This window comes from Microtus pennsylvanicus, chromosome 6, assembly GCF_037038515.1.
Source record: "Microtus pennsylvanicus isolate mMicPen1 chromosome 6, mMicPen1.hap1, whole genome shotgun sequence".
NCBI classification, from domain to species: domain Eukaryota; kingdom Metazoa; phylum Chordata; class Mammalia; order Rodentia; family Cricetidae; genus Microtus; species Microtus pennsylvanicus.
Genome location: NC_134584.1, coordinates 9,177,641 through 9,203,604, shown reverse-complemented (window position 1 = coordinate 9,203,604; position 25,964 = coordinate 9,177,641). Strand labels below are relative to the sequence as shown.

The window sequence follows — 25,964 nt, the reverse complement described above, 5'->3', positions numbered from 1 at the left end:
CTCAGGGGCCAAGGGGTGGCCAAGGATTTGACTCCATAGTGAGCATTCAGTCCCAACTGCACTGACATGAGGCCACTGGACTCAATTCCTGGTTGGAGGATGTCCTCTGGCTGTGACGGTGGGAACCCTTTAACCATATCTGCCCAGTGTACAACCTTGTTTCCACAGGAAAGGTGAAGCATCATGCATTTATGCCGGAACTACATACTCCAGGCTGGAAAAAGGAATGGATACGTTATCTGTGTTTTGTCAGACAGCTTCTCTCCAGAAGATAAACAATGGTAGTCTCGGTTGCAGTTAGGAAGCCTGTTAGCTGTTCTTAATCACACAAGTCATCAAGCCGACCAAGAGGAAGGAAGGTACCAAGCCACGTGGCTAACGGAGATAAAAATTATAGGTTAACTCTTCTGATTACGGCGTTTCCTCTTTAGAAGTTCTACTTTTTCATGGGCTACAGGCTGCACTTTGCCTCACCTACTCCTTTGAAATGTAGTTCAAACTCCATATTGCATATTTAAAACACTCTTGTGCTTTGCATTGGAATTCTGTGCGTGGAGTTACATTGTGGGAGGATAATTAACTTGGGTATACATTTTATTTTTGTTTTATTTAGTTTATTTTTGTTTCTAGTGTCATACCTCCTAGGGATTTATGCTTCGCGCAGATTTCTGGGAAATGTAGTCCCCGCGTCTGTGACGTCATAATTAGCCATCTAGGAAATCACATTTCCTGCTTTGATCTCCACCTGGGCGACTTTCCCAAAGTTGGAGGAGAGACCCGCCTGTCTTGCTTTGCTGTTGCCGGTCTGACACGGAGGTTGGTTCAGGGTGCAGCGCAGCCTGAGGCACTGTGCGGGGTGCGGGGTCCGTCTTGGAGGGAGCGGACCCGGGTTGGGTGGGAGGGCGGGAGAAGCTGCCTTGGAGGTGCTGTGCTCAACTGGCTGGGACGCCTGAGATTGCTGGTCAGGGAAGGTGAGGGCGACAGGGACTGTGCCCTGAGCAATGGTTTCCTTAGGACGCCGCGTGCAGCCCGAGTGCTCCTTGGGCTTCTGGGACAGGAGAACTGCGTGGAGTAGATGACAGTGCAAGGTCCAGGGTTGCAGGCTAAGGATGGTCAGCTGACTGCCTGCTCCTGAGGGGGAGCTGGGAGCTTTGGTGGAGAAGCCTGCTTCACTTCTGACCCATTCTATTATGGATGCTTTGAGATTTCTCCGTCTCTTATTTTATTTATTTATTTATTTATTTATTTATTTATTTATTTATTATTTATTTATTTATTTATTTATTTATTTGATTTGTTCGAGACTGTGTCTCTCTAGCTTTGGAGCCTGTCTTGGAACTAGCTGGCTCTTGTAGACCAGGCTGGATTCAAACTCATCGAGATCCGCTTGCCTCTGCCTCCTGAGTCCTGGATTAAAGGCGTACTGGGATTAAACGCATGCGCCAGTATTGCCCAGCTGAGATTTCTTAGTATCTTTAGAACAGTCTTGGTTTCTGATCTGTCCTTTACTTTGTAACTGGCCTTATTTATGGTCTCGAGGTTTGTGAAAAGATTTTACTGTCTGATAAGCTTCTCTGCCAATGCAGTAATACGAATCAGACCAAATTAAATGGAATTAGAAAAAGCCCAGGGTTAATGGAAATCAATGCTCCCAGATGGCTTTCCAGCCCCACAGAGAGAGGACATGGGGAAGACTGGAAAACCATGTATTTGTTCTTTAGGGTGTTGTTTAAATACCCTGTGGGAGTGGTATTGAGCATCTCTGGGGAGAGGACATTTTTTGGGAGCTGTTCTCTGAAGTGGAGTCTGGACTGAGGCAACTCCCAGAGGAAGGGAATTGGGATGGAACTTCAAACATTCCAGATTCTGGCTATATGGATGCTGGGGGCTGAGGTGAAGCTTCCACCCAAACATCTTTGGTATAGGTGCTCCTGCTCCAGTCTGTCTTCTTCGTTTGGGCATTGGTTGATATGGGGGAAGAGACAGTCAAGAGTTGGTGGGCTCACAGTCAGCGGGAGGTGTGGCTGGAGAGGCATCCGGTTCACTGCCATCCTGGAGACCTCAGGCATCTGTCCCTTAAAGGAAATGAGAAAGCAGGTTGCTAGGAGAAAAATAAATTGTTATTATCGACCCTATGGTTGGGGCCTGCCACGGGAAACTGCCAGGAGTGGGATGGAGAAGCCCTGGCACAGGAGAGGCAGGGTGAGTGAGGGAGACAGTTACCCTGTGTTCATTTGCTCTGACGGCTAAAGAACTAAGAAAGGAAAAATATCTGAGGGGCCTCAGGTCTCTGGCAGTAAATTCTGGAATGAAGCGGTAAGGTCTGCAATAGAAAGCTGTGACTAGGGTGGAGAGAACACACATACAGCCCACACACAGAGGACCCTCTGCAGGAAGAAGGAACTGGAGAAGCTGACTCCAGGCTGCACATTGAGGTCTGGGTTCCCTTAAAGCCTTGAAAGCTCCCCATCCCTAATGTAGGGTGGACTAACTGTGAAAACGACAGGATGTCTGCTTGGCCCACAATGGTTGTGTCAACGTCTTGATGAGGCCTTGAGCTTGTTGAGCTGGTCCAGAAGCAGGGTCCCTAGGAACAGGTGAAAAGCCCTCATGGCCTTGTGTTACAGTGCCAGGCTTTTGTGTCAGGTCAGCAGGTGAGGAGAACTCCCAGACCTGTGTGTATACCTGGGATTTTAGTAACCAGACCTGTGATAGAAAAGAAACGTCAGTCTCCTCTGAGGCACATCCCTGTCATCTCTGCGTTTGTGAGGGGGAGGCAGGGCCCTCTGGTCCTCCCCTGCTTCACAGCAAATTCCAGGCCTGCCTATTTTACCCAAGTCTGTGACAGGGAGCATTTCAACTTTAATGATGTGAGAAATACTGTCCATGGTTTCTTTCCCATTTCTTATAGTGAGCACCCAGCCCACACTGTTGTACAAACTATGTGTGCTTACCTTCTGCTGACTCAGCCCACATGTAATTTAAACTTTATATCAAACATGTTCTTGTTAAAGTGATGATTGCATACCTGTTAGCATTTACTCTGTGAGAAAGAATTCTCTTTGCCTCCTTTGAATAGTTCTGCCTATAGTCAACAAACATTCATTCTTTTTTCCTTTTTAATCTGTGTTAGTTACTGTCATAATCCGATGTGACTTTCTTCTGATTTTTTCTGGTTTCTTACAGTTTGCTTCTTTCAGTTCAGTCTGAGACTCGGCTGCTGTGATTTCATTCCTGGGTCTTTTTCTGCAGCTGCAGCTGGGATACCTTCCCTGTCCTTACAGCAGAGGTTCCTCTGTGAGCAGATGCTTCTTACAGTGAGCCAGAACAAAACCACTTCCTGCACTGTCCTCCACATGGGGCACTGCGTAGCCAACAGTAAAGCAAACTGCTAACGGTGGGTCCTGCTCTTCCACAGGTCCAGTCCAGTTCCCCTTGCTGACAGTCCTGTGTCTTTCCTCCCAGGCTTCTTTGACTGAACTCTAATGTCAGTGTTTTGCTCTAAAGAGACTCAGAAACAATGTATGGACTATTAATATCCTCAAATACATATAGACAGCTAACATATACAGCAAAGCATTTGATAGATATTTTGAAACAAAAATTACAGTATATAATTCAGGTTTCCAAAGCAAGTACTATATTTCTTCCATATTTTTCATGGTTTAATTCACTTTCTGAGTCATAAAATTGTAAAACTTGGTGGCTTGCAGCAAAAACTAGTGACTGTTTCATGCCACAGTTATGTGTGTAGAGTCCTGGAACAAAGACCTAGGAGTTGCTTCTTCATGGTGTATGTGGTGCGTGTTTTAGGCACTATGTCTGTGGTCCGTAGGTTGTCTGCTTTGAATGGAGGCTCCCTAACTTCTAGATTCTGACCTGCAATCCCATCCCATCTTTGAATATCGTTTTGAGTTCCCACCAGTCCCACCTAGACTTCAGTTTTGTCTGTCTCTCTCTGAAAGGTGTCTCTGAGGGACACCAAGAGGAAATGCAAGAATTCTTGTTATGGGGGCTGGAGAGATGGCTCAGTGATTGGGAGCATTGCCTGCTCTTCCAAAGGTCCTGAGTTCAATTCCCAGCAACCACATGGTGGCTCACAACCATCTGTAATGAGGTCTGGTGCCCTCTTCTGGCCTGCAGGCATACATGTAGACAGACTATTGTATACATAATAAATAAATAAAATATATAAAAAAAGAATTCTTGTTATACTTACTCTGTCCATTTTGTTGCTCTAGGCTTGCTTCTAGGACCAGCCTCCACTACTCCTGAACTGTCAATCAAGTCTCCTTTGTTTAGCTTTCTTCCTGACCATTTTTCATAACAACTTGTAACCAACACTCTAAACAGACAAACATTCATAATCCATTTTTTTGCTAATGTAAATGTACCTTTCTAGGCTACTTCCTGCTGATTGGGGGCCCTGGTAATCTTATGGGGACCTAAAGAAAATTGATATTTATGGTCAAGTCCTGACTAGAATATTCTGTGAGGCTTGATCATCTCATCCAGCAGCCGCGAAGCTGTTCTAGATGTAGAACTCAGACATCTGTCCCACTTGCTCCTATCGGACATTTCTCAGGGGATCTTCCTTGATCAAACCAAATTTTTCTTAACCAAGAACAAATCTACAGCCTCTCCTTTCCTATGGAAAACAAAACAAAACCTCTTCTATAAAGTACCATATCTTTAGACTTCAATTTTGAAGTCAAAGCATGTTCAGTATATATATATATATATATGTTGTAGTAATCCAGCAGCATTTGTAATCAAATGTCTTTTAGCAGCTGGTGCTCCCTTCTCAGACATCAAACAATTCAAAGACAACAACAAAAACAAAAAAACAAGCAGTATCCGGACTGTGTGTGTATTTTCCATCTTTATATGGCTTTATTTTAAACTCCATTTCTTTTTTATTTACTTTCAATTTTTGCTTTTTTTTTTTCAGACTAGATTTCTCTGTGTATCTTTGGCTTTCCTGGAACTCACTCTGCAGACAAAGTTATTCTACAACTCAGAGAGATCTGCCTGCCTCTGCTTCTGAAGTGTTTGAATTAAAGGTGTGTGCCACCACACTCAGCTACTCTCTTTCTTACTTTTTTTTTTTTATGATTTTACCCTTGCAGACACAAGACTAGGGAGATTGGAGCTGGACCTGACCTGAAGGTCTCCTGCCTAAGGGTGAATTTTCTTAACACTGGAAGGTGCTTTGTGAGCTCCAAGGCAGAGAAGCAATAAATAGCCCTGCTTAGCTGTAATGCCCGTGAACCACACCCATGAGCAGTATGACATTAAATCCCTAAAGGTGCCCCAGTGTCTCCCACATCTCAGCATTAGCAGCAGTTGTCTCTGATGACTTCTTAGTTCTTAAGTTACAGAGGAGAGCATACTGGAGCACTAAAGCATCACAGTTGCTAACTGCATTCCAGATGCTTTTCCCTAGACCTGCACCAAAGTGTAGCTGTCACTGCCTGTTAAAGACACTGCTCACTGCAGCACAGAGAGCATTACGGAAAACTAAAATGTTCAGATCCAGAGAACTATTGTCTTGTGATGCCCTGACCCAGTAGATACACCACACCACAATTCCTGTGCAGAAGGTCAGGGAATATGTCTGCAGAGGGTCCATATTGATCATGAGAGCCGGGGTCTGGGAAGTCTGGCGTGAGGTTGTGCCTTCCAGAAAGGGAAGGGAAGCTGCGCCCATGACACCCCAACAGTATGACTGCTTGAACAAGCCCTGAACAATGGCAGTGGCACAAGATCCCCTGCGGGGGGGGGGGGCAATCTGCTGGCTAACAGAGAAGTATAAGCATATAAGGACTGCTAAGAGAGGGAGAATTGGCCTTCCTCAGGGCTGAGCCCACTCACTCTTCACCCAGTAACAAGTGGTCAGTCCCCAAAACACACACAGGTAACAGTGAACAGACTAGACCCTTTATATTTATGTAGTGGGTATGTACAGTGTAGATATGTACAGTTATGTGCTGTGTGTAACAATGTTAATTAGAGGAGAGAAAACCATGTATCTGAGACGGATTATTGGGGTACATGAGAGAAGCTGCAATGAGGAGATAGAGGGGAAATGACAAATTTTATTACAATAATTTTTGACAGGAAAATTACACTCTTGCCAATCATGACAATATCGGTAAAACTGAAGTTATTTTGGGAAGATAGAGGTTAATAACACATGATCTCATCAACATGTTAAATGTAATGAATTGAAACTCACATAAAATAGAGGTTTGTTAAACATAAAGCATTGTAAGTCAATAGGTGTTGGAGAGGTAATGTTTTTTGTTTTTGTTTTTCCATTTACCGGTGATATCAGGAAGCAAATACTTGGACTTCCTTTTGTGGATTATCATCTTAACTATGTAAAGAGGTTTCCGTTTGCTTGTGGAATATTGGTTTCACTAAGGAAAGATGTGCTGCGTCTGTTTACCTTGTCTGCATAAGGCACCTGATTCATCTCATAGCTAAATGACCAACACCTAGATGGGAGGGATAAGCGGGACTTCCGTGCAGAGAGAGTAAGGAAGAGGAGGACTCATGGAGGCAGAGACAGAGGAGGCAGGAAAGCAGGACATACAGAGTGGAATATAAGCAAAGCCCCAAGGGAAAATGCAGATGACTAGGAAGAGGTTGAATTGAGTTAGAAGAGGTAGAGGGACAAGCATAAGGTAACGGCCAAGCTTCCGTGATTAAAGAGAAGTCTCTGTGTCATTACTTGGGAGCTGTTGACGGCCCAAATAAAAATGTTAACTGCGCTTCCTGAAGACTGAGTGTTCTGGGACAGCATGATGGGAGGGAGAAGCCCCATGACAGTTTCCTAAATGCTGGATGTGCCTTATGTAGGGTATATTCCGGAAGTCTGGAAGGAAGTTTTGAGGGGTTAACATACCATAACTGAGAATCCAAAGCTTAACCATGAAATGATTACACAATACTTCATTATTAATTAATTGCTGAAACATCCTGTAGGGATAAAAGGAAAAATGATGTGTTATTATTTTTATAGATCATTCTGGGACATTACCCAAACAATATAAAAAACATAAATTCTAAAATTAGGAAATTTTGACATGTGAAAATAGCATCAGCAATTCTATGTCTTAGCTATGCACACTGATGCTCAGGTGTCGTGTGTACAAACATGCTTAGGAATACCGCAGCCCACTTCAGTACCTGCCAGAGAAAAAATAGGAAGGGAAAATGACAAAAACATCAAGTGATGTGTATTCTATTCTAAATATCAAGCAGTGTTGTTAGTCTTATTTTTGCCCATTTTCCCATATGATCAGATACTTAAATGATATTTACTCTGTGAGTTCCTCCCCTTGCCTGCTCTTCTCATGTCCCATGTCCCTGTCATCTGCATCATTACTGAACTCTGTAGAAATCCTGAGCCCACAGCACAGCCAGAGCTGCTGCAGCAGACTCTGTATTTTCATTCCACTTCACTGTCATGATTGTGCGCATGAACTGTTGAGAAATCCCTTCTCCCTCACCGTGACTTTCTCCTGTGAGGAATGCATACGTGTGTGGTGTGCAGTAGCACATGACACTAAATACATGCTCTGTGGATACATTCATTTTACATGTCTTTCTCAAATGTATCGTGTCCAACTGGGGCTATGGGCTCGTTTACCTTGTCTTTATATCGATGGTCAGTGTGAGCTCATGTGACCACTTCAGTCATGTCTGAGGATATTACTACCTGTGTAAGAACATTTCTAGTTCTCTTTCATCCTGGACAAATCCGTGGTGCCTGTCTGAGGGTTCCTATTGTGCTAAAGCCCGTGATGAGAGACAGCTTGGAGAAGAAAGGGTTATTTTAGACTCCAACTCCAGGTCCATCACTGAGAGAATTCAAGGCAGGAACGTGAGGCGTGAGGTGGAGAACAGGCCACAGAAGAACACTGCTTACTGACTCCCTGAGACTGCTTCCCTGTGCCATGTAGAACTGCGTGCCCAGTGCAGGCACCACCCATAGTGGGCAGTGCTGTCTCATAGGAATCACTAGTTCAGAAAATGCCCCTAGACTTGGCTACAGGGCAGTCTTGGTAGGAATTTTTTCAATTATTTCTCTCTTTGCAAATTGGCCCTAGCTAGGTTCAGTTCATAGGATAACTATCAAGCTCCATGCATGTTGGTATTTAAATTACTAATGGTTTTAATTAAATTAATGTATCATTCACTGATCTTTATTTCAGGAAATGCTGTCCTTCTCTGATGTGGCCATCGAGTTCTCTCCGGAAGAGAGAGAATGTCTGGAGCCTGCTCAGTGGAATCTGTACAGGGATGTGATGTTGGAGAATTACAGCCACCTTGAATTCCTGGGTGAGCATCTCCTCTATAGTGACTTCTTATTTCACCATCAACATGTAGCTTCCTCACTTTGTGTGGTTTCTCATGGGAACATTTCAAAAGTCAGTTTCATATCCTTCGTTTTCAAAAATATTAAGGACATCGCTATGTTAAATATTATTTCAGGGCTGAAGTGATGACTCAGTTGTTAAGAACATTGACTGCTCTTCTAGAAGATCGTTAAGTAAAAGGAAACTACTACACTTTCCTTCCTGCCGCCCAGACCCGAATAACCAGATAGAAACTATATTAATTACAGCACTGTTTGGCCTGTGAGCCCAGGCAGGAAATCCCACATCACCGGCACTCCTATGGCAGCTCACAATTGTTTGTAAACCCAAGGTCTGACAACCTCCTGCTGTGTGATGTTTTAATTGTGTTGTGTTCTTACAAATAAAGCTTGATTGGAGTCAGAGGGTAGAACTAGCCACCAGCTGACCATAGAGATATGGAAGACTGTAGAGAGGGGAACAGGACGTGGAAAGCTGGGCTGAGACAGGATCTCTGCCCTTTGGATGGTGGGATGGAAGAGGTCGGACATCACTGGTGCTTCTCTGATCTTTCAGTTTCTTAGCCGATATCTGACTCCTGATTTTTTATTGATGAAGATTAATTAGATTATCAAATCAACCTCACACAGAAATATATCAATAGAAAACACTAAAAAATATGAAAATTTAAAATGAAAAATGAAAACAGGAAGATTGCTTACAGTGTTTGCTTCTTTCTGTGTTTAACCTCTCCGAGATGGGTGTGTCTTTCCCTGACTCTAGAGGGACTTTTAGAAATTCAGTGGCGTGAGAGGTGGAGCTCACTTTTTATGTGAACAGTGTTACAATTCTAAGTTACTGTTTTTTTCCCTGAAACGAAACTCAGACCCTGGGTGCTGTTGTCTCCTTCACATGTTGCAGTGATCATGTCTGAAAACACTTAAGGAACTGATTGTCTGCAATCATTTGTCACCTCATCTCTGTCCTTACAAGTCATGTACAGGAAGGGACATGTCAATTCTGAGTAAAAGAACACTTAACAACTTCTTCTCTTTATCTATACACAGGTCTTGCTGTTCCTAAGCCACACCTGGTGACATTTCTGGAGCAAAGACCAGAGCCTTCAGATGGGGAGAGACAAGCAGCAGCCACCGTGCACCCAGGTGTGTAGGAATGAGGGGTTCAGGGGCAGACTTGATATCCTGAGATCCAACAGAAAGTGAGGCTTTCCCATGTGCCTTGAAACATAATACCATGGGAACCATCCTATAGGTCTCTCCTTGTATTTGTTGTCAAAGCTGGTGTCTCAGTTTTATGAGGGTTTAAGTCTCTTAAGCTTTGGATTTCCCCAATTACAAGCTATGCTTCTACTTACAGTGACCTCCAAGGTTTTTCCTTTTGTTGATCCTCCATTGTACTGTAAGACTCAGGGAAATAGAAGTCAGAATTGTAAAGACCAAGAGTCTTTTATTTACAGAGGTTGAGAGCAGACTCAAGCAAGAAAGATCTCTACATAAAAGTGACCATAATGGGTTAATAAAGTGAAACCCACAATTCTATCACAGAGGCAGGCAGGGACAGAAGGCTCAACAGTGTCAGTTCTGCTGGTCAGAACAATTGGGGGGTTGGAAGCAGTTGGATAAAACTAGATGCACTTTGGGCAGTGCATTCCCCACTGATCTTAGGGAAGAATCAAAGCATTAGCATATCGTATAAAGGGGATGTGTGGGCCTCTAGGTATGCTAATTTAACAGAGGCACTTTGGGTTTTTCAATACTTTACCCCCAATTGCTTCAGCAGGTCATGACAATTAGACATAGGAAGATTATGACAGGACAATTTGCAAGGCCTTACACTTTTGATTCAGGAAGCCCATCAAACCAGTTATGGGTTCAGTGTTTGTGTGTTCTCTTTCCTGACAGTTAGTAGATTTAAGCCTTTTAGTGAATTGTAAGGCTCCATGGATTTTTTTAGGGCTTTTTTTTTTCAAGTTAATTTATCATGTACAAGGACTGGTATTTGGATATATAAGCAGTAACAACTTGGTAAAGAAATTATAAACTTATATGTGTCAATCTTTGGTTTTCAGGTACATCAGTACTGGTAAAACATTTTATTTCAGATATATTCATGGTAGCCACTGTGGCTAGAAGTATAGGAAGCTTTTTGGCTAATGTTCCCATGAGTTCAAATGGACGAAAATATCTTGTGATCACTTCTTCTCAAGGTCTCCTGTTGATTCTCAAACGTCTTCAGTGTATATTTTCATTAGTCTAGCTTTTTAATGGGATCAGTACTGATGAGTTTAGGCAGTGTATAGCATCAGTTTATAGCATCAGCAATTGATGGATCAGCTCTGTGCTGGCATCCTATACCAAATAACCATACAGTGACTTTATATTAATGATAAGTGCTTGACAACAGCTCAGGCTTATTGCAAATTAGGTCTTACATTTTCATTAACCCCTATGTCTTCTACACTCTTACACATGGCAGTACCTTTTCTTCATATTGTATGTTTTTCTCTTGCTTCTCAGAATCCTGGTCTCTGCTCTGACTCTGTTTTTCTAAAGCCGGGATTTCATCAGCCCCAAAAATCCTGTTTAACCATAGACATACCAGTTTTTTATTAACAATAAAAGCAACACATCTTCACAGTGTAGAGAAAGATTATTCTACAGCATTTCCCACTTTTTGTCTACTTAAAAAGGATGGTTTTAAATTTAACATAGTAAAAGTATATGTAACAAAAATAGCCTCTCTTGTTGGAAACGAAATCATAACCTCTCTCCCTTCTTTTTTCCTTTTAAGGTCAAGACATGTTAAAAATTATGTCTGTTGTTTTAATCCAGCAGTTTTCACAATCCAGTGAGTCTCAGCTGCTCTCATTCCTTCTTTAGCAGTCAGAAAATCTACAGACAACACATGGATTCCAGACACTCTGTGTATCTTACTTTTTGTGTGTCTTAACTTTCATATTACTTTATTCCCTTTTAAAGAATGTTTGCTTTATTTTAAAAGTATGTATATATGTTTTTGTGTATATATATATATATATATATATATATATATATATATATATTTGTGTGTATATTGTGACCATCTGTAGTATTTTTCTCTTCTCCCACAAGACTTTGTACGTAACACTGTAACCCATTTAAATATTTTTTTTTTAACCATCTGGATCTGTCTTTCCTGAACATCTGTAACCTTTTCTGTCCACATGAGCAAAACCCCAAACTCTGCCACCCATTGCATGGGTGGAGCTCAAGCTGGTGGCTCAAATCCGCAGGCAGCTGTCAGGAGATGCTTGTTTGTACTGCAGCCGACATGAGAGACAGAAGACTAGCAAGATGCATTTGGCTCTCCTTTTGTGTAGTGTGAAGTTTTTTTGAGCTTCCTCATGCCTTAGTAGTCAAGGGTGTGTCGGGTTGGAATGCCATTTGTAGGCAGAAGTTTCTGTCCCAACAGCCCTACCAAAATAACTGAAATGCAGATACTTATTAGTTGTAAATGCTCAGCCGATAGCTTGGGCTTATTTTTAGCTGGCTCTTACTTTTTAAATGAGCCCACATTTTTATTTACCCTCTATCACATTGCAGTTCCTTCTTTCAATACAATATGTTCACCTTTTTTCTCTGCATCTTCTGGCAATTTCTTTCACTCTGCCATTCTCCTTCCTTGCAATCTTTCTTCCCAAAATTCTGCCTAGCCATTGACCCATCAGTGTTTTAATGATGAGAGTAATAAATATTCATATTGTACAAAAAGATGATCCATAGCAGAGGAGCTGGTCCAGATGTCTCTGGCAGGTGACTCAGAATGGCTGCTCTGAGTGAGCTTTCACAGTCCACCTCACCTCCTCCTCGGGCTGTGTTGTATCACCTGATGTGGTGGGTCCACAGGTGGCAGACACAACTTCGTTTAAATGAGTGCCCAGAGTTTATCCTGTTGTGCTGACTTTCCCTCTGGCAGAGCCTCGGTCACATCTACCACTTTGCTGAGGACTGCTTACAAAATCTGCCCTTGACATCTCACCTGTGGGATTACCTTTGTTGAGGGAAGGATATTCAAAGCCAGGGTACAGGGCATTTGAACCACCATGAAATTTCCTTAACAAGCTGGGTGGTAGGCATAGGTATAAGGGTCCCCTCAGTATGCTAAACTATCATATTGGGAGACATGGAATACAGAGAAACTGCAGAGGGCTGGATAATGGAAGGTAGAAATGTTTTTCTTCCTCTAATATAGTGTTTAAGGCCAGCCTGGTCTAGATAGTGAGTTATAGGAGAGCAAGATCTTCATCGAAAAACCTTATCTTCTAAAACAAAAACAAACAAAAAGGGAAAGAAGTAATTTGTCATCTCTTTATTGACAAATATATTGTCTCAACCAAATTTACTTTATGCACAGGTGGATCTGAAGATTTTTTTTTTTTGTTTTGTTTTACCATGACTCAATATGTTTTAGGTGTATATTTTCTGGTCTTTCAAATAAAATGTAAAATACTGTCCTGAATTTGAACTATAAATTTCATCTTTATGTAGAGTATCTATGTGTGCAGCATATCTTTTGTATTCCCAAAGTACAACTATATGTGCAGGATAAAATGTTTGTATTAGACTCTGTCTCAAATTCACAAAGTCAAAATTAACTTTCTCTTTCCCGGACTCAGCTGCTTTCTAATTTCATGGGTGTCCTGCAATATAAAATCTCTATGGATTTGATAGAGTTATTTCTGTTAGTAAAATGCCCTTGCAACTTACTTAACTTTGAATTATATGCCATTATGTCTATGTTCTATTTGGATGTTTTATTATTCTACTTAAAGTATAGATCATTTCTACCTACTGTATTTTATCATTTATACTTCGTGCCTCTAAGTTTTGAAATGACTCTCTTTTTTCACTGCTTCAAGATGTATTAATAAATGTTTTCTTCTAAAAGATAAGCATTGTAAGTATGAAGAATATTTTCTAACCTTTGTTCATATCTCAACATTTGCTCCACAGGGTCAATGCCTGAAGATTATATCATTTGCTCCAAGGCCATTGATTATAACTCACAATATATTCAATGCCGGAGAATTCATACAAGGGAGAAACCCTACAAGTGTGAAGAATGTGGTAAGGCCCTTAGTTCTTATAAAGCACTTTCCACACACCAGAGACTTCACACTGGACAAAAACCCTACACGTGTAAAGAATGTCACAAGGCCTTCAATACTCGCTCATCACTTTTTATACACCAGAAAAATCATACTGATGAAAAAACCTACAAGTGTGGAGACTGTGGCAGATCATTTTACTATCCTTCAGTGCTGAAGCAACATCAAAGGATTCATTCTAGAGAGAAAACCTACAAATGCGAAGAATGCGGCAAGTATTTTTGCTCATCTTCATACCTTAGACGACATCAAAGAAAACATACTGGAGAGAAACCATACAAGTGTGAGAAGTGCGGCAAGTGTTTTTGCTTCACTTCATTCCTTCGGCAACATCAAGCAATTCACTGTGAAGACAGACACTATAATTGTATGGACTGTGGTAAAAGCTTTAACTCTCTTATATACCTTAGACGACATCAAACAATCCATTCAGCACACAGTCCTTATACCTGTGTACACTGCGGCAAATGGTTTTTCTATTCTAGGGATCTTCAGGATCATCAAACAGTTCACACTGGAGAGAAACCCTACAAGTGTGACGAATGTCACAAAGCCTTTCATTATCACTCATCCCTTAAGACACACAAGAAAGTTCATATGGAAGAGAAACCCTACAAGTGTGAGGAGTGTGACAAAGCCTTTCATTATCACTCATCCCTTTGGAGACACAAGAAAGTTCATAATGGAATGAAACCCAACAAATGTACAGAATGTGACAGATGTTTTAACTCATCTGTATCCCTTAGAGAACACCAAACAATCCATTCTGAAGAAACTTGTTATACCTGTGTACACTGCAGCAAGAGGTTTTCAAATTCAAGATATCTTCAGGATCACCAAAGAGTTCATACTGGAGAGAAACCCTACAAGTGTGAAGAATGTCACAAATCCTTTCATTATCAGTCTTCCCTTAGGAGACACAAGAAACTTCACACTGGAGAGAAACCCTACATGTGTTGAGAATGTCACAAAACCTTTCATCTTAACTCATCTCTTAGTAGACACAAAAGACTTCGTACTGGAGAGAAACCCTGCAAGTGTGAAGACTGTGACAGATGCTTTTCTTCATCTTCATCCTTTCTACAGCATAAAATAAATCATTTTGTATAGAAACCCTAAAATTGTGGGGAATTTAGCAAAGACTTTATTAATCTTAATATCCTTATTCAATGCATGTCATAGTTAATACAGGGGATAAATCCATCAAACGTCTTAAAAAGTTTACTTCTTCAAACCTGAAACCACATCAGATTATTCATTCAGACAGCAAACTTCATGAGTGTGTGAAATGTGATAAAATCTTTGCCAACAAATCAGGTATTATCCACCTGAAATAAGTTCATCATTTTGGGATGTCAACATCAACATGTAACTTAACAAGAGCACAAATGCTAAGAATGTCATCAGAGAACAGCAGAGAGTTCTCTTTGCTGTAACTCCCAACAGTTTGTTCAAGCAGTGTGTTTGAAACTTGCCTTTATTAATAAGTCTCTATCTTCTGTAACTATAAATGCTCCATGAAACCTTGCCCATGTCATAGCTTTGTTCATTGGTTGCCCAGAATATGAGATCTGGGCTATGGCATCATTACTGTTGTTTTTCCCAGTGGACTCATCCAAGCTGTTGTAATTCCTCCTTGGTGTAAGAAACTCTGCCTCTCTGAGCTACCAGATTTTCACCCAGCATTTGAATCTATATTGATAATCCTTATTGGTAAAATAAAAGGACAGAGACAGAGTTAAAACTGTATAAATACTCTTGCCATGTAAGACATCCACAGCAAGGCAGCAGCTGTGGCGCCAGAGTTGCCGTCATCAGCTGAGGTAGTGATAGTTTCAGGTGAAGCAGCTGTGCCTCAGAGAAAAACAGCAGTGCCCATAGAGCAACAATGGCATTAAAGCTCTGGGGTAACCAATCATTTTCTGACTGCATTTGAAGTTCCTTCTACAAACTGTAACTCATGTGATGTTGATTTGGTGATAAATTTGTGGTGATAAATCCTAGGAAGGATTTAATGCAGTTATTCTAATGAGGGGACAGTAACTAAATCAACCCAAGTTCTCAACTTTATACCCACAGTCAGGCACCTCTCAACCTTCACCAGAATGTATTAATTGTGTGGTAGATGGAAAAGACTACAGAGATGCAAAATGATCAAAGTGTGAAGAATATTCCTCTTTAGAGGGCCCCAATCCATAGGTGACATCATACATTGTAAGTGTTTTCCCTTGCACACATCTAAAGCCAAAAGTCATGGAGAAGAGTTGGAAAGAATGTCAGAGCCAGGTACAGTAGATGTGTGCCCTGAAGCAGTAGAAATGTTGAGACATTTCTAAAACAGTGAAACATTGATAGAAATGTTAATACCAATTAATGCATGAACACCCTGTGATTATGACTGAACCACAGCATACAACAAGCATGGTTATATAATGGTATAGGAGGTCCTTCTGTATTTGTGTTGCTTTCCTTGGTTAAATAAAGAAGCTGCCTTGGCCTTTTGATAGGACAGTACTTAGATAGGTGGGAAGACAGAACTGAATGCTGGGAGGAGGAAGGCAGACAGGGAGAGCTGCCATGAAATCTCCAGGTCAGAGACTCTGAATCTTTCTCAGTAAGCCACAACCTCGTGGTAATACACAGATTAATGGTAATGGATTAGATCAGGATGTGAGAGTTGGCCAAGGAGAGGCTAGATATAATAGGCCAGGCAGTAATTAAATGAATACAATTTCTTTGTGGTTATTTCAGGGTAAGTTAAGCCGCCTGGCAGGATGCAGTCCGTCTTCCTTACTACAGCATAAGGTCCTCCCTGTGTGACCTCAGTTGAGATGTTGGATATTGCTGACTCCTAAGGAAGACAATCAACCTGGTTACCTTCCAGGTTCCACTCAACTCTCATACACCCATAAACACTAAGTGCATTGAAGAAATAACAAGGAAAAGGCCCACCAAGTTGTGAGAGCAACGTGTTTTCAAGGTTAAGAAGTAATAGGTAAAGGAATATGGAACTTTAAAGTAAAGGAAATTGAGCACAATAGATCAAACCTCTGCAGAGGGAATTCTAACCACGGATAATGGGTGAGCTGTCCTTCCACATATCAGTTTAAGCCAGGAACTGTATCCTACCACTCTGGAGAGGAGAAGGGAATGTAAGCATGAACTCAGCACACCTGATACCCAATCTACATCTGGGTTTGTGAAAAAGAACACACACACATACAACAAAATAAAACAAACAAAAATAGCAGGGTAATATTGTTAAAATTCTAGTTGAACTCTCATAAAAACTGAATTAATTACATAGATTAACAGTTGAAAGTTTCAAGGGACTTAAGGACAGGTGGCAAACCCTGAGACGGATTATGGAGTTCTTTGGAAGTAAATGTCAGAGGGTTGAACTTTAACCTTGTTCAGTGATTGTCCTTGTGTCCCTGAAAAACCTCCTGCACTGAAGAGATTCCAGTGTTCCCAGGAAAACTGTTTTACAAGCTGTGAAGTCGGATGCATGTATGAACCAATCTGAGTCAGTACAGAGAAACATGGATTATTTATATGCAGGACTGCATATTGAGACAAAGCCTTAGTCATACTCTAACTTCTTTACGAAGAATGTCTTATTTACATTGTTAGTTTTAAAAGTATTTTGTAATTCTTGTTTTTATTTCTGTTTTTTCCTTTTGTCTGCTTTTAGTTTTTTTCTTTTTCTTTACAGAGAATGTCTCTGAATTTCCAGACCAGGTACGGATCATGTCACATTGTCATGAGCTTCTGCATTTGGAATCATATTTAGGCTCACTAGGACTGGTCTCAAAATTATCTTTAAAAGATACTTTTTGTTACCAAGTTAGTGTATTGTGTATTCTTACTTCCTTGTCTGGACTGCTAGCCCACAAATAATGACAGAGAGACTTATTATTAATTATCAAAGCCGAGCTTTAGCCTAGGCTTCCCCCCAACTTGCTCTCATAACTTATTAATCTATATTCTGTGGCCTGGCTTCTTCTTCTTTTTTTTTTTAACCTTTCCACCATTTTGTATCCCTGGCTTGGTCTGCACCTTGCTGACTTCTCTGGGCAGCTAGATTCATCTCTTCCTCTCCCTTCCCAGAAATACCGCCTGTCTTCTCCTGCCGAGTTATGTGCCATTCAGCTCTTTATTAAAGCAACCAGAAAGTGCCCTGAATAAGACAGATCTTCGCAGTGTACAAAAAGATTACCCTACACAGTATTGCCTGGTCGTTTTCAAGTACAACGATTCAACATGATTTTTAACACTGCAGTAATATTTCTAGTATTTCTGTCAAAGTCACGACTCCCATTCACACACGTTGGGCTGTGGATCTGAAAGTGCACTATCAAACTGCTTCCCCGTGGCTGTTTGAAACCAAATCAGTAGCCACCTTGTTAAGAAACCACATTGTATACATTAAATCTCCATACCTTGTTTCTGTTTTCAGTGCCTAATGTACCTAACAAAACAGGTTTTAGCCGGGCGGTGGTGGCGCACGACTTTAATCCCAGCACTCGGGAGGCAGAGGCAGGCGGATCTCTGTGAGTTCGAGACTAGTCTGGTCTACAAGAGCTAGTTCCAGGACAGGCTCCAAAACCACAGAGAAACCCTGTCTCGAAAAACAAAAAAAACAAACAAACAAAAAAAACAGGTTTCAGCTATGCTGAACTTGTGCCCCCATGAGGTATGCCCACTGTTTGCCTCATAAAAATAACCTGTTGATATGATTGCGCTTTTGCTTTAGGAAAACATTTTTCCAGATACCTTGATGATGACCCCCGCTCCACACAATGTATTGTTGAACTTGTTTTTTCTTTTATTTCCTCATTTCTAACTGCCAATAATCTGAACAGCATGTTTTTATGTTTTTTGTTTTAGTAACTCCAATCCTTCCCCAAAAAGGCACCTAAAAAGGCAATGAGGGCTGCTCTCTGAAATACCGACGCTGGGAGAAAACGTCTACTGGCCTCTTCCTGGTGCTCCTGAAAACTAAGCTTGCTTTAATCAGACATTCGAGCAATTCGTGATTCTCAGGCCTAACTGCGGGTAGGAAAAGTAAATATCATCCCTCAAGGATTGCAGGGATTCTTTCGCGCAGACTTCTGGGAAATGTAGTCCACCCCACTGTGACATCACCCAAAGACGTCCAGGATAGCTTTTTCCGGCTTTTGGTCTCCACACACGCGTCTTGCTCAAAGTTGGGCGAGAGTCCCGCCTACTGCCCATTCCCGTTGCGTCTCTGACATGGAGGTCGGTCCCGGGTGTAGCGCAGCCTGAGGCACTGTGCGGGGTTCGGGGCCGTCTTGGAGGGAGCGGACCTGGGCTGGGTGGGAGGGCGGGAGAAGCTGCCTTGGAGGTGCTGTGCTCAACTGGCTGGGACGCCTGAGGTTGCAGGTCAGGGCTGGAGAGAGGGCGACAGGAACTCTGCCCTAAGTGATGGTTTCCTTAGTATGCCGCGTGCAGCCCCAGTGCTCCTTGGGCTTCTGGGACAGGAGAGCAGCCTGGGAGCGCGGAGTAGATGATAGTGCAAGGTCCAGGGTTGCAAGCTAAGGATGGTCAGCTGACTGCCTGCTCCTGAGGGGAAGCTGGGAGCTCCCTGAGCAGCTTTGGTGGGTGAAGCCGGCCTCACTTCTGACTCATTCTCAGGGGGATGCTGTGAGATTTCTCAGTATCTATAGAGCAAATGGTTTCTGGCTCCTCCTGTACTCAGTAGCCGGTCTGCTGTAACAGTCTTGAGGTCTTGATTGTGTCCATTTTTTTCTGCCAGTAAAGAATTAAGAGAGGAAAAACCCGAGGCTCCAGAAATCACGGGTAGGAAAATCCAAAACATGGACAGATCTTCCAGAATCAGCTGCTATAGAAAAGTTTGGCTAGGGTGAGAGAACACACATTCCGCAGACGCTCGGAGTGAAGGACCCCGTGCAAAGCAGAATGAAGACTAGGAAAACTTTTGTGTCAGGTCAGCAGACCTGTGTGTATTCCTGGGATTTCAGTAACAAGACCTGTGATAGAAAAGAAACGTCAGTCTCCTCTGAGGCACATCCCTGTCATCTCTGTATTTGTGAGGGGGAGGCAGGGCCCTCTGGTCCTCCCCTGCCTCATAGCAAATTCCAGGCTAGCCTAGGCTACCTGAGTCTGTGTCAGAAAACATTTAAACATACTTCATGTGTGGGATAAATAGTTTCTGTCGTTAATTTCCTGTTTATTACAGTGAGCACCTTGACACATCTGTGCAGTCAGCACTTTGCTGACTTAAGAACTATTTCTGCTTAACTTCTGCTGACCTAGTCCAGGTGTAATTTCAACTTTTGTCACTAACATGCTTTTGTTAAAGACATTAAGTTTTGGTGATTAGACAATTGTTTCCATTTACTCTGTAAAGAACAATTCTTTGCCTTGCTTGAATATTCCTATACGCAATGAATGTTCATTCTTTTTGCATATTAATCTGTGTTAGCTGCTCTCATGACCTGATGCAGCTTTCTTCCGGTTTTCTCTGGTTTCTTCCAGTTTGTTCCTTTCATAGCTAATCTGAGACTCCATTATTTTTTCATTTCCATTCTGTAGTACTTGACTGATGCGGCTACTGCGGTTATATTCTTGGGTCTTTGTCTGCAGCTGGGATGCCTTTCCCTGTCCTTACAGCAGAGGTTCCTCTGTGAGCAGATGCTTCTTACAGTGAGCCAGAACAAAACCACTTCCTGCACTGTCCTCCACATGGGGCACTGCATAGCCAACAGTAAAGCAAACTGCTAACGGCGGGTCCTGCTCTTCCACAGGTCCAGTCCAGTTCCCCTTGCTGACAGTCCTGTGTCTTTCCTCCCAGGCTTCTTTCACTGTGCTCTGTGTCAGTGTGAGGGAAGGAGTTACCTGTGTTTACAGCTCATGCATGTAACTAACTGTGTTAGTTAGACATGTCATCTCTGGAAAACCCTGGAGCGGAGGTGCTGAGTGATGACGTTCAGTTCCTGCCGATCGATCTATATGATTATGTCAGAGGCCATGGAGAGACCTTGCAAAAGATTTGAGCAGGGGTCAAACACATGCAAGGAATAAACCTGAGCAGCACATGTTTTCATTACGTTGTCAGTTCGGGTTATAGAAGTGTCTGCCATGGTGTCCTCCCTAGTCGTTTTACAAGTAGTAACATATCAGTTACATATGCTGAGTTCAAAGTTGTGCCTGTTTGTCCTGCCTATTCTCTTAAAAACTGCACCCCATTGTCCTCTTCTTTGCAGAATCTATTTTAAACACAAGTCACTCCTCTTGCTGTTGCTTTCTGAAGACTCAGAAACAATATGCAGGCTGTTAAAATTCACAACAACATTTGCACAGCGAATGTACAGAGCATGTGACATTTATTTTTAAACTAAATTCTCATTCTATCATCCATGTTTTCCATAAAGGACATTGCATTTAGTCCCCAGTGCTTTTTTCATGGTTCCAATTCCATTCTTTGAGCCATAGTATTCCAAAAAGTGGTAGCTTAAAGCGAAAAATTAATAATGTTGCATACCGCGTTTGTTGGATAAAGAACTGGGACAGAGATCTAGGAGCTGCTACTGAATGGCGTGTGCGTTGCATTTTAGCCCTAGGTGCTTTCATCGGTCCACAGGCTGCTGCGAATGGAGGGTCACTGTTGGTGCTTAAGAACCTGACCAGGTAGCCGGTCCTCTCTTGGCATCTGACTTGGACTTCCCACCAGTGCCCTGCAAATGTTTGGTTTTGTCTGGCTCTCTGAAAAGACATCTCTTAGGGACAACGAGAGGTGATACCAGAGTTCTCAGAACAAGGACTCTGCCCATTCTGTTGTTCTAGGGACAGCCTCTATTCACGTGGAGGGCAGATGTCAACCTCCCAACGGTAGTAAGAATGTGTAGCAGTTTTTAATGAATGACAGATTGTTCGTCTCCGACCAGACATCATTTACATTTCTTCTCCAAAAAAAAAAATGAATTTTGCCAGTTTCATAGTCCTCTGGAATGCTTGCTATTAACAGTATCGGGAACAAACCCTTCTGGTGCTATCCTGCTCACAGCGTCTCACGGGAGGCTAGTCCCAGGACAGCAGACACTTCCCCGTGTGGAACGGTGTCCCCTTCTGCTAGGCTCTATCAGGGAGTGGTCTTTTAGTGAGTTCTCTGTTGGGGACCTGCTCTAGTTCTCTCAGAGAACAGCCTCTTCGTCTTCCCTCTGTCCCGATGTTTGCCGTTTCCCTAGTGACCAAGTTGCCCTGCTGTAGGCAATATCATTCTTTAAAAAAAAAAAAAAAAGGAGTAGAAACTCTGGTTTTTGTTTTCTCCCTTGTAGATTTTGGAACGTGCTCCATGAGGTAAAAGACACTTGCACTGCGTGTCAGTTGCTTTTCCCTTAGAAATAAGTGTTCTACTCCCCAAATGTCTCCAGTCTGCTTTGATTTGAAGATGTACTGGCAACGTCCTCATTGTTGCTTAACCCTGCCCTTTGTTAACAGACATTGTTAGTGTAATCATTCCTTACAGAGTAGACCTTTCCCTTGCACCCAAAGTCTTGAGCATGGCTCCTCCCTCCTCCTAGTGCTGAAAACACCATGCACTTTAGACCAATCCTCCGTCTGACCAGAGAAGAGAACCTCCGGCCTACGGACAAGTGTTCATAGTACTAGAAGATGCTTTGCTAGCCTCCAAGGGAGAGACGTGATACCCCAATAGTAGGAGTGCCTGAACACTGATAACATTAATATCCGTGATATCCTGTAGATGAGAATTTCATGTGGTACTACCCCTAAAGATGTATATAAAACCACCCAGCAGTGATGGCTTATGCCTTTAGTCCCAGCACTAAAGGCACCAGAGGCAGAGGTAGGCAGATTTCTGAGTTCAAGGCCAGCCTAGTCTGCAGAGTGAATTCCAGGACAGCCAGGGCTACACAGAAAAACCCTGTTTGAAAAAACAAAGCAAAAAAAAAAAAAGCTAACAAATAAAGTGTATGTATCCTGGGTTTACATTGCTGTGACAAAACATCATGACCAAAAAGCAAGTTGTGGGGGGAGAGAGTATTAACTTAAACTGTTTATCACTGAAGGAAGTCAGGACAGGGTCCTGGGGGGCAGGAGATGATGCAGAGGCCATGGAGGGGAACTACTTACTGGCTTGCTTCTTCTGGCTTGCTCTGCCTCTTTCTTACAGAACCCAGGACCAGAAGCCCAGAGATGGCACCACCAACCGAGGGCTGGGCCCTCCCCCATTGACCTCTAATTGAGAAATGCCTTACAGCTGGATCTCATGGAGGACTGTCCTCAGCTGAGGCTCCTTCCTCTGATGGCTCTGGCTTGTGTCAAGTTGACACACCAAACTGACCAATACAATATGTGCCAAAAAAATTGCTGAGAGAGGGGGAACTGGTCTTCCCCAAGGATGAGCCCACTCTCTGTTCATTCAGTGTGTAGAATACAAGCATATCACACGATTCCACATTATTCTGCTTTCTTATAGCATATAGGGTCACCTGCCCGTGGCGGCATCATCCATGATGGGTTGTGCTGTCTAATGTCAGTCACTAATTAAGACAATGCCTTAGGCTTCCCTACAGGGCGGTCATAGGGAGGCACCCTCTCAGTTATGTTTCTCTCTTCTCAAATGACCCTAGCTAGTGTCAAGTTGACAGGTAAACTATCCAGCCCAATGCATCTTGGTATTTATATTATTATTTGTGGTTTTAATTAATTATCATTCACTGGTTTTTCTTGCAGGAAATGCTGTCCTTCTGGGATGTGGCCATCGAGTTCTCTCCCCAAGAGAGGGAATGTCTGGAGCCTGCTCAGTGGAATCTGTACAGGGATGTGATGTTGGAGAATTACAGCCACCTTGATTTCCTGGGTGAGCATCTCCTCTATAGTGACTTCTTATTTCACCATCAACATGTAGCTTCCTCTCTTTGTGTGGTTTCTCATGGGAGCATTTCAACAGTCAGTTTCATATCCTTCATTTTCAGAAAAATTAGAGTGGTCGATCCGTAGCTCAAAGCTTTCCAGTGTTTTTCTCTGTGTGTTTGAACTGTCAGTGTTAAACGTGTATTTCACCCAATAGTATGTCTCCTGGGACTGCTAGAAATTCAATGCCATGAGGCACGGAGCGTACTTGTTGATTAAAATATTTCACAACCCAGTTTTAGTTGGGGTGTTCTGTGCTGCATGGGTTGGTTAAAATAAGAGGTCACGCCAAAATGAAAGTTTAAGGCCTGTCTGGCAGCAGGAAGGTCCCGCCTGTGATGAACTTAATGCTGAACAGCCGGCATACAAAGGCATATTTACTTTTTTTTTTCCTTTGGATTTTTCAAGACAGGGTTTCTCCATAGCTTTTTTGGTTCCTGTCCTGGAACTAGCTGTTGTAGACCAGGCTGGCCTTGAACTCACAGAGATCCGCCTGCCTCTGACTCCCGAGTGCTGGGACTAAAGGTGTGCGCCACCACCACCTCGCTACTTATTCTTTTTTTTTTTTTTGGTTTTTCGAGACAGGGTTTCTCTGTGGCTTTGGAGCCTGTCCTGGAACTAGCTCTGTAGACCAGGCTGGTCTCGAACTCACAGAGATCCGCCTACCTCTGCCTCCCTAGTGCTGGGATTAAAGGCGTGCGCCACCATCGCCCGGCCCTCGCTACTTATTCTCGCTACTTATTCTTACACAATGTTGTTTTTTGGCTAAAGTACTTCCTCACACCAAGGTTCCTAACCTAATGTATTTGTCTCTCTAAAGGAAAACATCACATGCTTTATGTCTTTAATCCGTTACTCTACGACATTTGTAATATGGACTAATCTAAGAGCCTCAGATGTGCCAGAGGCATCACGTGACCACAGTCATGCGAAGGCGCAGTGTCCCTTCAGGAAACAAGTGTACAAATCACAGAAACAATCGCTGTATTCCACAAAGATCCCCTTACTGTTTTCCGCATTGATTCTCCATGATCAAAGTACATCTAGAAAGCAAATATTCATTCTAAAGTTTACCCTACATGCAGTGAAAAGTATTCATCCTAATGTCTACCCCAGATATAGTGACTCTGCAAAATTCCTACAAATTTTAATCTTTTCCCCTTTCAATGAGACTCAAAATCTGGACATTGTACATTCCTTCGTGTGCTGTAGTGGTCCTGGGAGGAAACGTGTATGGAACTGATTGTCTGTAGTCATTTATTTCATATCTCTTTCCTTATAGAATGTACTGGAAGGGCCATGTCAGTTTCCAGTACAAGGACACTCCAACAATCTTTGTTCCCTTTTCTACAAACAGGTCTTGTCCTCTCTAAGCCACACCTGGTGACATTTCTGGAGCAAACACAAGGACCTGGGGATGGGAAGATCCAAGCAACAGCCACTGTGCACCCAGGTGTGTAGGAATGAGGGGTTCAGGGGGCTAAAGAGCAGGTTTTCCCATGTGTGTTGAAAGAAGGTGTTGTTGTGGAGATAATCTCTCCATCACGTCTTTGTTATCAAAGGAAGATGTCTCAGACATTCATGGTGGTTTAGTTCTCCTAAGCTTTGTAATTCCCCCATCGTGGGCTGTGTATGTTTTTCTGCAAATCTCCAAGGTTTTTTATTTTTTAAATCTACATTGTAATGAAGACTCAGGGAAATGCTGTTCTATGCAGAAGACTCATGTATTTGCTGGAAATACATGAAATACAGAAAGATGTCTACACCAAAGTGAGCACGATTGAGTTTTTAAAGTCAAACCCACAATTCCATCAAACAGAGGCAGGCAGTGACAGAGGCTGGATAGTATCAGTTCTGTTGATTAGAACACGTTGGGGGTGCGGAGCAATTGGATAAAACTCAGACACGCAGGAGTCAATTTGGACAGTCCGTTCCCTGCTTAACTTTGACAACATGTACAGAGGACTGTATAATTGAAGGCTGTATAAATTTTTCTCTCCCTCTAATATTGTCTCTGAACATGAATTACATTTGTACTGACCATGACTATAAACACAATTTTGGGAAGACTAAATATGTTTAATCTCTCAGTAGGTGACTCAATAACTCTTAGTTCTCAATTGTCTTCGTTCTAACATCTTACTGTAAATTAGTGAATTTTATCAGATTAGGATATGCTAAATGGAAATAACTTATCTCTGTTAAAAATTTCAGCCCTATTAATCCCAGCACTCGGGAGGCAGAGACAGGCGGATCTCTGTGAGTTCGAGACCAGCCTGGTCTACAAGAGCTAGTTCCAGGACAGGCTCCAAAACCACAAGAGAAACCCTGTCTCGAAAAACCAAAAAAAAAAAAAAAAAAAAAAAAATTTCAGCCCTAGAATTTCCAGTTGCTGAACTGAAGCTGTCTTATACTGAAATAAACTTTAAATATAAATACAGTCCGTGGAGGCTCTGGGAACTTCACTCTCCCCAGCTCTTTATATCGTCGCTGCATAAAAGCTAAATCAG

General features: G+C 42.4%; 2 protein-coding genes and 1 pseudogene across 2 annotated transcripts in view; all 3 read left to right on the top strand.

Moving 5' to 3' along the window:
* Positions 1-25,964, top strand: part of LOC142851751 (uncharacterized) — a 143,524-nt gene that overhangs the window by 17,717 nt on the left and 99,843 nt on the right. The gene's annotated exons all lie outside the window — the stretch shown is intronic.
* On the top strand, positions 718-18,079 carry LOC142851745 (uncharacterized; annotated as a pseudogene).
* The window catches only part of LOC142851749 (uncharacterized), a 13,353-nt gene continuing 5,988 nt past the window's right edge, over positions 18,600-25,964 (top strand). The window contains exons 1-3 of the mRNA XM_075975748.1: positions 18,600-18,795; positions 23,275-23,401; positions 24,812-24,907. Coding sequence (XP_075831863.1) covers positions 18,790-18,795; positions 23,275-23,401; positions 24,812-24,907 — 229 coding nt within the window. The 5' untranslated portion in view covers positions 18,600-18,789. The remainder of the gene's footprint in view (positions 18,796-23,274; positions 23,402-24,811; positions 24,908-25,964) is intronic.